This window comes from Gossypium hirsutum, chromosome A03, assembly GCF_007990345.1.
Source record: "Gossypium hirsutum isolate 1008001.06 chromosome A03, Gossypium_hirsutum_v2.1, whole genome shotgun sequence".
Classification (NCBI taxonomy): domain Eukaryota; kingdom Viridiplantae; phylum Streptophyta; class Magnoliopsida; order Malvales; family Malvaceae; genus Gossypium; species Gossypium hirsutum.
The window spans coordinates 3,933,978-3,949,093 of record NC_053426.1 but is presented as its reverse complement, the minus strand read 5'-3'; the positions used below and the strand labels follow the sequence as shown (position 1 = coordinate 3,949,093).

General features: G+C 32.9%; 1 protein-coding gene across 4 annotated transcripts in view; it reads right to left on the bottom strand.

Moving 5' to 3' along the window:
- Positions 1–10,662: 10,662 nt before the first annotated feature.
- Positions 10,663–15,116, bottom strand: part of LOC107929225 (proline-rich extensin-like protein EPR1) — a 5,087-nt gene continuing 633 nt past the window's right edge. Inside the window, exons 2-8 of one of the 4 annotated variants that reach the window (XM_041106072.1) lie at positions 15,107–15,116; positions 14,968–15,024; positions 14,795–14,876; positions 13,541–13,636; positions 12,749–12,873; positions 12,228–12,246; positions 10,673–11,339 (exon numbers count right to left, since the gene is read on the bottom strand). The exon at positions 15,107–15,116 is cut by the window's right edge and continues 12 nt beyond it. In XM_041106072.1, coding sequence (XP_040962006.1) covers positions 10,983–11,339; positions 12,228–12,246; positions 12,749–12,873; positions 13,541–13,636; positions 14,795–14,876; positions 14,968–15,024; positions 15,107–15,116 — 746 coding nt within the window. In that variant the 3' untranslated portion in view covers positions 10,673–10,982. Of the gene's footprint in view, positions 11,340–12,227; positions 12,247–12,744; positions 12,874–13,540; positions 13,637–14,794; positions 14,877–14,967; positions 15,036–15,106 lie in introns of those variants that run through there. The other 3 variants (XM_041106077.1, XM_041106073.1, XM_041106078.1) reach the window with 3 other exon arrangements.

Sequence of the window (15,116 nt, the reverse complement as noted above, 5' to 3'; positions counted from 1 at the left end):
GAAGCTTGAAAGCTTGTATGTTTCAAAGTCGAGCAATAATAAGTTGTTTTTGCTGAAGAAAATGATGGCGCTGAAATATAAAGAATGAATGTCTATAGCTGACCATGTTAGTGAATTTCAGAGTGTGATGAATCAGTTTCTTGGTATGGGTGTCAAATTTGATGACGAGATTTTAGGACTTTGGTTGCTTGCTACTCTACCAGACTCTTGGGAGACCTTTCGGGTCTCACTCATTAATTCTGCCCCACAGGGTATTATTACTTTGGATTTGGCTAAGAGTGGTGTGTTGAATGAAGAGGTTAGAAGAAGATCTCAGGGTTTTACATCACAGTCCGAGGTGTTGGTTATCGAGAACAGAGGGAGAAACAGAGACAAAGATGGAAAGGGTAGAGATAAAAGCCGAAGCAAGTCAAGATCGAGATACAAGAATCTTGAGTGTCATCATTGTGGTAAGAAAGGTCATATCAAGAAATATTGCTTCAAATGGAAGAAAGAGAACAAAGGTGGTGGTGATAAACACGATCTGAATTACGATGAAAAATCCGAGCGTGTTGCTACTGTTTCTCGTGAAGATCTATTAGTTATTTGTGATGAGAATTTGGTCAACCTAGCATGCGACGAGACCAGTTGGGTGATTGATACTGGTGCATCACTTCATGTCACGTCGAGGAAGGAATTCTTCACATCTTATACTCCTAGTGATTTGGGGGTATTGAAGATGGGTAATGACGGTTTGGTTTCGGTTATTGGTATGGGAGATGTTAGCTTGGTGAGTAACAATGGAACAAAGTTAACTCTCAAAGATGTCAGACATGCACCAGATATCCGTTTGAATTTTATTTCTGCAGGAAAGCTTGATGATGAGGGATTCTGTAACACCTTCAGTGAAGGGCAGTGGAAGCTGACTAAAGGCTCCTTGGTTGTGGCTCGAGGAAAGAAGAGCTCAAATTTGTACTTGATGCAAGCTTTGACTTCTCGAGAGACGGTGAATGTGACAGTGAATGACAGCTCAACTGAGTTGTGGCATAAACGACTCAGTCACATGAGTGAGAAGGGGCTTAATTGTTTAGCGAAGAAGAATCAACTTTTGGGTTTAAAGAATGCTACACTGAAGAATTGTGCTCATTGTCTAGCAGGAAAACAGAGAAGAGTTTCATTTAGAAGCCATCCTCCTCATAGGAAATCAGAGTTGCTAGAGTTAGTCCATTCAGATGTTTGTGGTCCGATAAAAGTAAGATCACATGGTGGTGCACTTTACTTTGTGACTTTCATTGATGATTGTTCAAGAAAGTTATGGGTTTACACTTTGAAGTCTAAAAATCAAGTCTTTGTGGTGTTTAAACAGTTTCAAGCATCAGTTGAAAGGGAAACTGGGAAGAAGTTGAAGTGCATTCGTACTGATAATGGTGGCGAGTACACAGGGTCGTTTCATGAGTATTGTCTGTGACAGGGAATCAGACATCAGAGAACACCACCAAAGACTCCACAGTTAAATGGGTTAGCTGAAAGAATGAACCAAACATCGATTGAGAGAGTCAGATGTTTGTTGTCAGATACAAAGTTGCCAAGATCATTTTGGGCTGAAGCTTTGAATACAGTGACACATGTGATAAATCTGTCTCCTAGTGTTCCTTTGAAAGGTGATGTGCCAGATAGAGTTTGGTTTGGTAAAAATGTGTCATATGATCACCTACGTGTGTTTGGTTGTAAAGTATTTGTTCATGTTCCAAAGGATGAAAGATCCAAGTTGGATGCCAAGGCTCGACAATGCATTTTTATTGGTTATGGTCTAGATGGTGAGTTTGGTTATAGACTCTATGATCCAGTTCAGAAGAAACTCGTGAGAAGCAGAGATGTTGTCTTCATTGAGGATCAGACCATTGATGACATTGATAAGACGGAGAAAATAGATTCACAAGGTAGTGGTGACTTGATCGATGTGAATCCGGTTCCCCTAGACTCTTCACCAGATCCTATCCAGGATGATGTGCATGGTGATGTTAGTGGTGACCATCAGACTATAGGTGACTTTGATACTCCCATTGATGATGTTGTGAATGATCAACAACAAGCACCTATAGCTCCACCAGCAGTTCCACTTCGAAAGTCTTCCAGAGATCGACGATCTTCTGTCAGGTATTCTCCTCATGAATATGTTTTTTTGACTGACGGGGGAGAACCTGAATGTTATGAAGAGGCTATGGAGAGTGAATGCAAAGATCAGTGGGTTGAAGCGATGAAAGACGAACTTCAATCCTTGCATGAGAACCATACCTTTGAATTGGTGAAACTGCCTAAGGGCAAAAGAGATTTGAAGAATCGGTGGGTTTACAGGTTGAAGCAAGAAGAGAAGTCTTCATCTCCACGATACAAAGCTAGATTGGTCGTCAAGGGTTATACTCAGAAAAAAGGGGTTGATTTTGAAGAAATATTTTCTCCGGTTGTGAAGATGTCCTCTATAAGAACTATACTGAGTTTGGCAGCTTGTTCTGACTTAGAGGTTAAACAAATGGATGTGAAAACTGCTTTTCTTCATGGTGACTTGGAAGAAGAGCTTTACATGGAGCAGCCAGAGGGTTTTGTTGCACAAGGGAAAGAGGACTATGTGTACAGATTGAAAAAGAGCTTGTATGGTTTGAAGCAAGCTCCAAGACAATGGTACAAGAAGTTTGAGTCTGTTATGGGGGAGCAAGGCTACAAGAAAACTACTTCTGATCATTGTGTATTTGTTAAGAGATTCTCTGGTGATGATTTTATTATTCTTTTGCTCTATGTTGATGATATGCTTATTGTTGGTCAAAATGCTTCTAGAATTGAGAAGTTGAAACAAGAGTTGAGTAAATCCTTTGCAATGAAGGATTTGGGGCCAGCAAAGCAAATTCTTGGCATAAGATTGACACGTGATAGAAAGGCCAATAAATTATGGTTATCACAAGAGGGGTACATTGAGAAAGTACTTCAAAGGTTTAGTATGGACAAAGCTAAAGCGGTGAATACTCCATTTGCTATGCACTTTAGATTAAGTGTTAAGCATAGTCCTTCCACAGAAAATGAGAAGGAAGATATGCAGAAAATTCCTTACTCTTCAACCGTGGGTAGTTTGATGTACGCAATGGTTTGCACGAGACCAGACTTGGCTTATGCCGTTGGTACAGTTAGTCGGTTTCTTTCTAATCCATGCAGAGAGCATTAGAATGCAATGAAGTGGATTATGAGATTTCTTCGTGGCACTTCCTACATGAAACTTTGTTTCGGCAATGAGAAACATGTTCTTGTTGGATATACAGATTCAGACATGGCCGGAGACATTGACTCGAGGAGATCTACTTCAGATTACTTAATCACTTATGCAGGAGGAGCTGTGGCATGGCAATCAAGACTGCAAAAGTGTGTTGCATTGTCCACCACCGAATCAGAGTTCATTGAAGCAACCAAAGCGTGTAAGGAGATGCTTTGGATAAAGAAGTTTGTGCATGAGCTTGGTTTTACTCAGGAGAAGTATGTCTTGTATTGTGATAGCCAGAGTGCTATTCATCTTGGTAAGAACTCAACTTTTCATGCTAGATCTAAGCATATTGATGTGAGGTACCATTGGATACGAGATGTTCTTGAAGCTAAGCTATTAGAGCTTGAGAAGATACACACTAATGATAATGGTGCTGATATGTTGACGAAGGCCTTACCAAGAGGAAAGTTTGAAGCATGTTGTTTGACCTCCGGCATGGAGGCATTCCCCACATAGTTGGAGGGGGAGATTTGTTGGGTATGGGTCCCACTATGTTTTGCCTTCTTTTTGGTTTTGTCAAAAGCCAATTTTTTGGCCTTTTAACGTGGGAGTGGGCAGCATTCTTAATTGAGAGCAAAATTCTCAATTACATCCAGAGAGAAAGAGAGTGAGATTGAAGCTCGTTGGAGAAAAAGAGAGAATAGAAAAATCAGTTTTTCAAGCTTGGTGCAGCAGTGATCAACTCTTCGATCGAAGGTCCATCCGTGGTTCGGTTGAGCTGATTTTTGGACAGCAGCTAGGCGATAAGGTGTTCTTGACTTTGTACGGTCGGATTTTTCATCCGAGTCTTGTAGCGTCGGAAATACCCATTTTTCAGCAGCTGCGTTTTTTGGTGATGTTCTCTCATTTTTCTCTCTTTTGCTAAAGATTGCATATTGTTAGCCTTGTTGGAGTTGAATGCTTGTTGTAGGCTTGATATTGTGATCTTGTAGTTGAACATTTGATGATAGTGGATATAACAGCATAATTTTCAGTGGTGTCGGAACAGTGATTCGAGATCACTAAATCTGACAAATGAGTAGGAAATATTATTAATTTAGTGAGTATAAGTTAAATGTGAAGTTAGGAAAAATTTTGAAATAGTGAATAGTGTACTAAAAATAAATACTAAAATAATTAGAATCGAAAACGAGGTATCGAGACCTTAGAAATTTTAAATCAAGCCATAAATATTTATAAAAATATTTATGGAGTGCTAATAAGTTAGTATTAAAGTTTCGTCAAGAAATTTTAAAGTTCTGATAGTTAATTGAACAAAAAGGACTAAATTGTATCAAATGCAAAATTGCGGGAAATGATTAAATAGCTTAAATGATAAAAGAAAGAGGGTTTAAAAGGAAAATAGACGCAATGTCTATTTGGGCTGGACAACAAGAGCATGAAATCGGCAAGAAAATAAGGAGAATTAAGGGCAAAATTGGAAAATTATAAAATTTACTTAATAAAGCAAGGACTAAAGTGGAATTATCTAGATTTCTCTTTATTTTTCTGCAATCTCATCAGCAAAAATGCCATGGAAGAGTTCCCTTAAGCTGGTTTTTCATATTTTTATTTCAAGTAAGTTCAATTCTTGATTATTTCTTGAAAGTTTTGTGTTTTTATGACTTTTACAACTAGGTCCACTTGTTGAATTCATTAGTTTTTGATTCTATGAAAGAAATTGAAAGTTTCTATGAATATGTGCTGGAATTATATGATGATTTGGCATGGAATTAGAGCTTCAAATTGTTTATATGCTGATTGTTTTGAAAGAATTGAATAGAAAGTGAATGTTTGGGACCTAATTGTAAAAGAGTTTGAAGTTGGAATTTTATGTGGAAATTATGAATTTCAATAGTTATGAAATAACTTATAATGTCTAGGAAAAGTATTAATTGAGAAAATTATCTTAATTGAGGGGTTAATTGAGCAAGGACGGAATTGTATGAATTGTGAAATTTGAGGCAAAATGGAAATCAACATTTTACACTAAAACTGTTTTGGACAGCAGCAGTAGTCTAACTTTGAAAAATCACCAAAAATTTTAGAAATGGAATTAGAGGATGAATAAAATATGAAATTAAAGATTATTGAGTCTAGTTTCTTATAGAAGAAATTATGTAAGCAATGGAATTGTAAATCATGAGATATGATGAATTTTGTGAGACAAGGTCAGAATGATTTCGGGTTCCCCTGTTCTGACTTTGTAAAATCATAAACAATTAGATAAAAATAATTATGGGCTTAAATTTATATGTATAGAATCCTGAATGAGTATATTTTCAAGAGAAATAAACGGAAACATCATTCAAATCCTGTAAAAGGAGATAAATAATTTTTAGTGAAGAAGGGTCGGAACTGTCAGACAGCAGAACAGGGGGGACTTCAATGAATAAACTGTATTAATTGGCCAAACCAAAAATTATGAAATTTTTATGGTAAGAATATATGTGAGTCTAGTTTTATGGAAAATTATCGGACCTCAATTTGGAGTTCCGTAGCTTCAGATATAAACAATTTAGTGACTATGACACATGTGGATAGCTTGAATATTCACATAAGTAATTAGTGAAAATTATGGATAAGGTTACTCACAAGTGTGTTATTTATACTAAGGTTGTGGATGGAGAGGAGGAGGAGGAAAAATATACATATATATATGAATGACTCGTATATAAATTGATCACATTTCCGATTATAATCGATAAGTGTTGAATTAGAAATAATATAATGACTTATTTGGAATATTTATTATGAAATTATGATTATCGTTATAATACAAAAATCAAACTTCTGAGTTTATATGGCTAAATTTTAGTGATCATTTGTTAATTTTATGAATTTCATGATGTGTTATTTCATATGTATTGATGATAAAATCGTGAATAATGTAAAAGCATGAAAATTGAATAAATAATCAAATTGAGCATTTCATTTCAGTGACAAGATGAATTGAAGGAAAAGACCATGGGTGGACCATGGCAACAAGTGATAAGTGATAGCTTCGGCTACACTTATCTGATCAAGGACAAATGAAAGTGATAAGTAATAGCTTCGGCTACACTTACCTGATCAAGGACAAGTGAAAGTGATAAGTGATAGCTTCGGCTACACTTATCTGATCAATGACAAATAACAAGTGAAAAGTGGTAGCTTTGGCTACCTGATCAGTGAAAAGTGGTAGCTTCTACTACCTGATCAGTGAAAAGTGGTAGCTCCGGCTACCTGATCAGTGAAAAGTGGTAGCTCCGGCTACCTGATCAGTGAAAAATGGTAGCTCTGGCTACCTGATCAGTGAATAGTGGTAGCTTCGGCTACAAGTGACAAGTGATTTCCGTATAAGACCATATCTGGGATATGGCATCAGTGAGATATGTGATTCGTGTAAGACCATAGCTGGGCTATGGCATCAATATGTGATATGTGATTACGTGTAAGACCATAGCTGGGCTATGGCATTGATATATGAATATGTGTAAGACCATAGTTGGGCTATGGCATCATTATCTGAAGATATGTAAGACCATAGTTGAACTATGGCATCGAGAAAACGAAGTACTCAATTCCGTAAGATGTCCACTAATTTGAAGAAGTTTGGTAAGTATTACATGGAATTATGTGACATAAGGAAATACGAGTTGATGAGACATGAGCATAAAACTTGGTTGATGAATGAGTTCATTTGTGATTATATATTTCTACGCCTTGAGTGTATTACCCGTATGAATTGGTATTCCAAATAAGTTAATGAGAAAACTTCTAGTATGAAATAATCTGAGTTCGAAATGAAATATCATGAAAACGTACTTGAAATACATTGGTATGTCTTGTATATGCTATTTGAATTCATAAATGTGGAAAGTAAATGTATGTGGAAATATGAGAATGGAATTTATTGATGAATACGTACATCCAAATTTATATGATAGATTTTAGTGAACATTGAAATTGGGCTTAATAAGTGATTTGGCAATTTAAATCGTGATTGGTAGGAAGAGTTAATGAATTTCATATTTATGAACTGTTACACGTATTTGTCTGAAATATGAGGAAGTGATGGTAATTGATACATAGAAATATGAAACTATGACATATATATAAAAACATGGAATATGTTTGATAAATGTGTTCATTCATAATTATGGAATTATGTACCTCATGCGTGCTATTTGCATAAAGATGATATTTCAAATACTTTGGTGAATAAAGCTTAAATATGAAATAGTATGAAATCGAAACAAATTGTTATGAAAATGTATTTAAATTATCTGTAAGTGTTTCATGCTTCTCGATAATGCCTCGTACTCTATTCCAACGACGGATACGGGTAGGGGGTGTTACAGTGGAGCTTTTGATCGGACTCTAAAGTCCCGTGGCTTTTACCCTTAATTTAGAGGGGTTTTCCACGTAAAATACCGGTGTCTCTATTTATTTTTGTTGTGGTTGCATTAGTTGATTTGTGGTTGATTAAGGCTGCTAGAGAACATATCTTGTGCTATTGTGCTTGCCATAATTTTTGACAGGAGTTATAGGGAGAGAAAGAACACCGGTTGTGCTTTCGCTTTGTTTCGGTTGTTCGGTTTCTTCCCAACACTTATTACCATCATTTAACCTCAACAAAGCCTCAAATATCATTTATTACACCAAGTTCATAGATTATAAAGAAGAAGGTTGGTCTCACCCAAAGCCCTCTCCTTCAACCATCACTGAGAGCGAGTCAGCTGGCGATTGCCAAGTCGGCTGTCGTCTGCCCCTCTTCTTTGATCTTCCCTACTCAAAGGTAAAGCCGAAATTTATTTTTTTTTGGAACAGCTGAGATTGAGTTATATATTTTTGTAAGAGTTAAAATATAATTTTATTATTTTATTGGCTTATTTACCAATATGTATCGTGACACCTTTGACAATATTTTTTTTTAATTATGCTTTTTTTCAGGTTTTGGTTGTGCTTCTCAGTAAGGATAGTTCGTAACCCTATTGTTGTCCATAAGGTTTTTGAAATGTAAAATTACTTAAAATACATCTAATTCACGTAGTGTAAAACTATTTCTACTAATAGGATTATTGGAATGTAAATTATTTATTTATTTATTTCCTTTTATATGAATGTAGCATCAAAAATTTTTTAGTCTTTGTTTTTTGATATAATGTCTAGAACTACCCATAGTCCCTCTTTAACCCTTAAATAGAAGGATAATATGCTTCAGCACACTTGAACGTACCCATATTCTCTTACATTGGCAACAATGCCGATGCCAACTGAGTAGTCTTATCAAATTAGTTGATATGTTACATTGCCATATTTGATCTATTTGGATGGAATGTATGATTTTGTTGTTTAATTAACGAAATATAAAATTGCTTAAAAACACATTTCTTATACTTAAAAACACATTTCCTAATTGCCCTTGGTATAACGATATATAAGATATTGATATAAAAATTCATAGAGCTCTTGTATTAGACTTTAAAACTTGATGATGTCATTTTTGTTAGAGAAACTTAAATTGCATATTTAAAATATTATTATAATAAGGATAAACTATATGTATAGTCACCCAACTAAAAGTTATAAAAGAGTCCCCAGCTATTCGATTTTTTTATTTTGGTCATCATTCGTTAAATTGCAGATAAAAAGATGATCTAACGACTTTTAAAGTTGGTATAATAGCAATTTTAACCCATCAATATCTATACAGGGTTAGCTCGCTGTGCCATGTTGAATTGGAGTAGACCTGCTCATGGGTTGGCCTACCTGACCCGGCCCGAAGGCCCGCCCAAAATGTGGGAGGGTTTGGGCCCAAAAAATGGGCTTGGACAAAAAATGAGGCTCGTTTAAAAAATAGGTCGGGCCTCGGGTAATGTATTTTTGGCCCGGGTCCGGCCCTGCCCAAATTCACTAAATGACAAAAAAATTCTGCTTTTTTTTTGTTTTTGAATGTTATTTTCTTGTTGTTTTCTCCCTATTTTGCTACCATATTGCTATTAGTTGCTCCTATTTTGTTGTTATTATTTGGATATTGTATAAAACTTATTTTATTATTAATTTTGTTATTATTTTAAAGGCATTTGTTAATTTTATTATTATTTTAGAGGTATTTGCTTGTTAAGTTGCATCTATCTTAGTGCTATTTAAGTCTACGTATTTTTTAAAATTTATTTTTAATTTGTTGGAAAATATTTATTTTGATTTTTTTAGTATTTTTGATGTATTATATATATTTAAAAATTATATAAAATAATACAAAAATAAATACTGGCGGGTCGAGCCGCGCCCGAGTTTTAGTATTTTTATTTGGGTCGGGCTTGGGCAAAATTTTACGCCCGGTCTGGCCCAACCCATGAGCACCTCTAGATTGGAGTGGATCAAGAATGTTTTCCTTCCACTGTCAAGAGACAATGGTCTTCACTGCTCTGTGAAACCAACCAACCTCACGCAGTACCCTTCATTTTAGGAACCACGAGACTCGGAGTTTATACTCAAGCCCCTTGGCACAACTCTCAACTCAGAACGGGCAAGCCAGAGTTAAACCACCCGAAATCCAACTCAGCAAAGCCCCGAACTCGCATTCTATCACCTTAAAGCCCCCACTCAGGTTACAAACTCGCATTACCAAGCTCGGCTACTTGTAAAGATGGCGGAGGCTATATATACAATTAGTCCCTTTTGATGTGGTATTCTCTTTTCTTTCAAGGATGCTTTTACTTGTTGAGGTGATGAGTTTGGGACAATCAATCATTAATTCATTGAAGTATTTATTTATCTTAATATTTTCCCATCCAATTCAAAACTTAATATCAACCTCTTTTTATTTTATTACTATAATTTTATATCTCGTCACCCAATAAATTAAAGTAACATATTATATCGAACATTTCATCCCGTAATGTTACATTCTCATAATCTCATTACATAATCTTAGATTCTTTGAACCAAACCTAGGTAATATCACGTTGCCAAAATCAAATTAATCTTCTTAATATAAACATAGGAATATAATTCTTGAATATAAAATTATTTCCGATAATCTTTTTCTCTCAACTAAACGCACTTTATCTGTTTTCGATGAACCACAACTTCAATTTCGAAAGTCACATTTTTATTAAAAAAACCTCAGGTCCCTTTCAATTTCAATATTAAGTAAATTGGTCCCTCTCAAAAAAATTAGAGTAATTTAATTCCTGTCGATTTCGAAAATGAGCAATTAAAGACAATTAATAAAAAAACATTAATATTTTCATCAATTATACATATTTTTAATGGTATAATAACAAATTTATCTCTTAGAGTTTACACATTATATTAATGTGGTCTTGATTTAATAAATTTAGCGCGCAATATTCAAATATTCTGTCAACATTTACATAGAATATATAAACATTGAAGGTCAAATTTGTTATTATACTAATTAAAATTATGTACAATTAACAAAAAATAATAACATTATGATTTATGTACCAAAATTTACATATAAAATTACAAAAGTTGACACAAACACTAAAGACGCCTAAAATAAACTTAAAAATGAAAATTATAGAGAAATGGGCAAATTTGTTAGAATACATTTGAAACCTTTACCTGTTTGTACATGAGGAATGACAAAAGAAGCAAATCACAAAGGTATATATGGCACAACATGCATGCAACCATCTCCATCCATGACTTGATAATACAGACTCAGGTGGCTTGCAACCTAAGTAACTCAGAGAATGACTGGCTAACACGATGGTCGATAATTGGGTGGTGGAGGGACAGACGACGGATAATTGGGTGGCGGGGTAACAGACGACGGATAATCTTGAACTACATAGCGAGGTGCATAAGGTTGTTGGTATGGTGGTGGATATTCATCCATAGGAGGATTTTGATGATAATCGGGTGGTAGGGGAACAGATGGCGGATAATCTTGAACTACATAGCCAAGTGCATAAGGTTGTTGGTACGGTGGTGGGTATCCATCCATAGGAGGATTTTGATGATAATCGGTCCGCAACATAAACTGGACCGGAGGTATTGTCATTGGTCGGGGACCGAACATGCGGTCTCTTTTGTCCATTTCAATCTTATGTTGTGTCTGCATTCACAAAAAAAAAACATTTAAAAGTTATTATAAGTAAAAATAATTAAATATTTTCAATTAAATTACGATATATTATAAAGTCAATAATTTAATTTTAAAATAAATAGAAAAACAACAATAACATTAGGAAATATTAACTTCTAGTGTTTGAAAGTCACGTGAAAAAATTAAGTTAAACAATTTAACCCCTAAAAAAAGTTGGATTTTTGTGGGATTTTTTTTCATATTACTTTGAAACACAATAAGTTGCCTCAAACATAACCATAATTTTTTTTATTGGTGTAATTATAAATTTAGTCTTCAATGTTTACGTCATTTTTCAATTTAACCCTTATGTTTTTTAGTTAAATTCAGCCCTCGACTTCCTAAAATCTTATAAAAAGAGACAATTTTGGCCATCAATCTTATAAAAAGAGTCTAATTTTATCATCTACCTTTTAAAAAGAGTTGAATTGTTTTTTTAATAAAAATATTGACTAAAACATTAAAATTTAAACATGGCAGTTAGCATGGCAATTCACATGTATTTCATACTAATTTTTTAAGTTTTTATGAATTTTTTATATATTTTTAAAATTTTTTATTTTTTATTTTTTATTTTTAATATTTTTATCATGTCTACATTATTTGTTGGTGTGGTATATAGTCATGTTAACATGAAGCACACGTGGATTACCATGCGAGTTACCACACCAACATTGTTAAAAATTAATGTTTTAATCAATAATTTTATTAAAAAAAAAGTAATTCGACCTTTTTTAAAAGGTCGAGAGTAAACTTAAAAAAGAATAAAATTAAATTAATAAAATATGTAAATATTGAAGATTAAATATATTACGGGATTCCTATTTGTATTTATTACAATTTAGAAGCACTTAGTACCTGCATGCATGGACAGACCCTGCAAAGGGCAAAAATAAAAGAACTTTCAGTATACCATTTTTAAGCAAAATTAGCTGAAAAAACAGGTATTGTTTATGGGTGAAGTCAAAATTTTTCATATTGAGATGTTAAGATAAAATAAATAAATAAATTATAAATTTCTTAATGTCAAAATAAATTGCTTCCTTTTTTTATTTTGGTAAGTGTAAAAACAATAAAAATAAAATAAAATAAATAGGACAAGGAACAGGGCCCCAAAATTTTGGAAAACTGTTGTTAGGCCCTTTAAAATATTTGAAAATTTTAACTAGGGCACTAGGTCTATCAAAATTTTTAAAAAATCTTATTAAATCCCTCAAATTTTTTTGAAATTTTTTTTTATTAAACCCCATCATTTTTGAAAAATCTTACTAAACCCTCAAAATTTAAAAATTTTTAATTAAACCCTTACAAATTTTTAATTAAACCCTTCCAAAACTTAACACCGGGATCCACAACTGATAAAGGAAGGAAATCCTTACGAGCAATAAGCTATATCGGCCAAACAGTTGAGTATATGCGCGGCTTCTCGAATCTCATCGTTTCCAATAATCATTGCAACAAAAGAAAATATGCAGGCAACTTGTTGGAGGCATAACATGAAAGCCTGTATGTATATATCAAGCAACAATATGTTAAATTCAATGGTAAAAAAAAATAGTGCAGATCATATATTTAGATATACGTAGAGTGATCCGACTGAAGATTCGTCCGAAAAAGAGAGTTTGGACTAAAATATGGACCCGTAAAATAGACTTTGACAAAAAAAGTAAGGCCCATTTTTTAAATTGGTTGGGCCTCAAGTAAACATCTTTTGGCCCGGATCTAGCCCGAATTTGTAAAAAAAAAAATATTATTGTTGTTTTTTCATTATTTTGTTATCATTTCGCTACTATTTTGTTGTTATTGTTTGAATATTGTATAACTATTGTTTTATTATTATTTTTGTTACTATTTTAGAGGTATTTGATTGCTAGGTTGCACTTATTTTAGTGTTATTTAAGTTTTTTTTAATTTTTTTCCATTTGTTGAGAAATATTTATTTTAATGTTTTTAGTGTATTTGATGCATTATACCTTTTAAATTTATTTTTATATAAAAAATAATATAACTTTTTAATAGTCGGGCTAAAATTTTAGTATTTTTATTCGGGTCAAGCTTGGAAAAAATTTTAGACTCATTTTTCAGGCCAAGTCTGAACCTAAAAATGAGTCTAGATTTTTTTACTTGACTTAACCCGACCCATGAACAACTAGGAAGAGAGAGAATATTACAATGATGCAATTGTCACACTTTGTTGTTTGGATATTTAATTCGTCTTGTAATAGAAATCGTGTAGATGCCACTGAGTTTCCAAAGCAACAAAATACCTGGTAATGCAACAACAACAACAAAAAGAAACTATGATAATGTAATGGAAGAATATACTGAAATGGAAGAATGTATAGGCAAATAGTTTGTACTTGATACATGGACACCCATGTGTGTGAAAAATATAGGTTTGTATTATAAAGATTGGATCAAATTAGTCCTTCTATTGCTAAATAGATCAATTTAGTCCTTATACTATTAAAAAAAATCAAATAAGTTCAAATTCGTAATTCAATTACAAACAAAAATCTTATTTACAAAATCATAAAAATTTAAAAATATTAACTTCGTTAAACAATAAATTATATTTTTTAAACAATAAATGTTTAACTCTATTCCAATTTAACATTATTTGATTTTTTTTAATAGTACAGGGACTATATTAATCTATTTAATAGCAGAAAGATTAATTCAATTAAGTCCCGATATTAAAGGGACCTCTCAAGTACATTCAACAAAAAAATATATATTAAAAAAAGGTTATATATTGTTAATTACCTTAAGTGGAATGTTAAAAGTGGATTTGATTATATATTAAATATATATTAAAAAAACCTTAATTTTAATGTTAAAAGCTACACATTTAATATATTAAGCTACACATTTTATTTTAAATTTTTATTTTTAATTTTTAAAATTTTAAATGTATTTTTATTTTTTTATTTAATATAAAATTTTCAATAAAAAAGTGTTAAAAATTAACTTGAAAAATATTAACTTGATTTTATTTTGTTAAAAATTAAATAAATTATTATTTTTTTAAAATGAGATATTCAATTTATCATAAATTTTATTATTAGTATGAATGTATAGCTAAATTTATACAATTTTCTTCTGATCATTCCAAAACACAACTCTCTCACAAAGATCTTCTAGGCATATGCACATGATGAGAGAGAGATCCCACACATTGCAATTGCAAATGATGAGATTCGAACTCAAGCCTTCAAATTTAAGGTTGGGAAGATTTAACCTTAACCAACAATGCCAAAGCCTCGTTGGCTTAATATTTAAGTGTTAAATCGATAAAATTAATGCATAAATTCAAATTAATTGTAAAATAAAATTTTAAATCATTATCTATCATACCAAAGGTGCCAACAAATTTATAAATTAAGGTAGGAGTTGAAGTTAGAGCATAGAGACAAAGTTCCTACCTCAGTACAAAGGCAAAACTCAGGACATTTATTTTCTTTACACTTACCACTACATGGCATATAACCAGCACAACATTTATACCTACAAAGATAGAACATATAGAACCATGTTTGAACCAAGACAGACATCATTAATTTGTGGTGAAAGAGGAAACAAATGCATGAATGTTTACCTTTTCATGTCATTGTAAAGTGCTCGTCTTCGAAGCAAGTACGACGCACATGGGCCACTATACCAAACCTTGAACCATCAATAATAAGAACACTAGCTAATTGAAGCAATTAAACAAACAAGTAGAAAACAGTACTTACCCCCAACAAG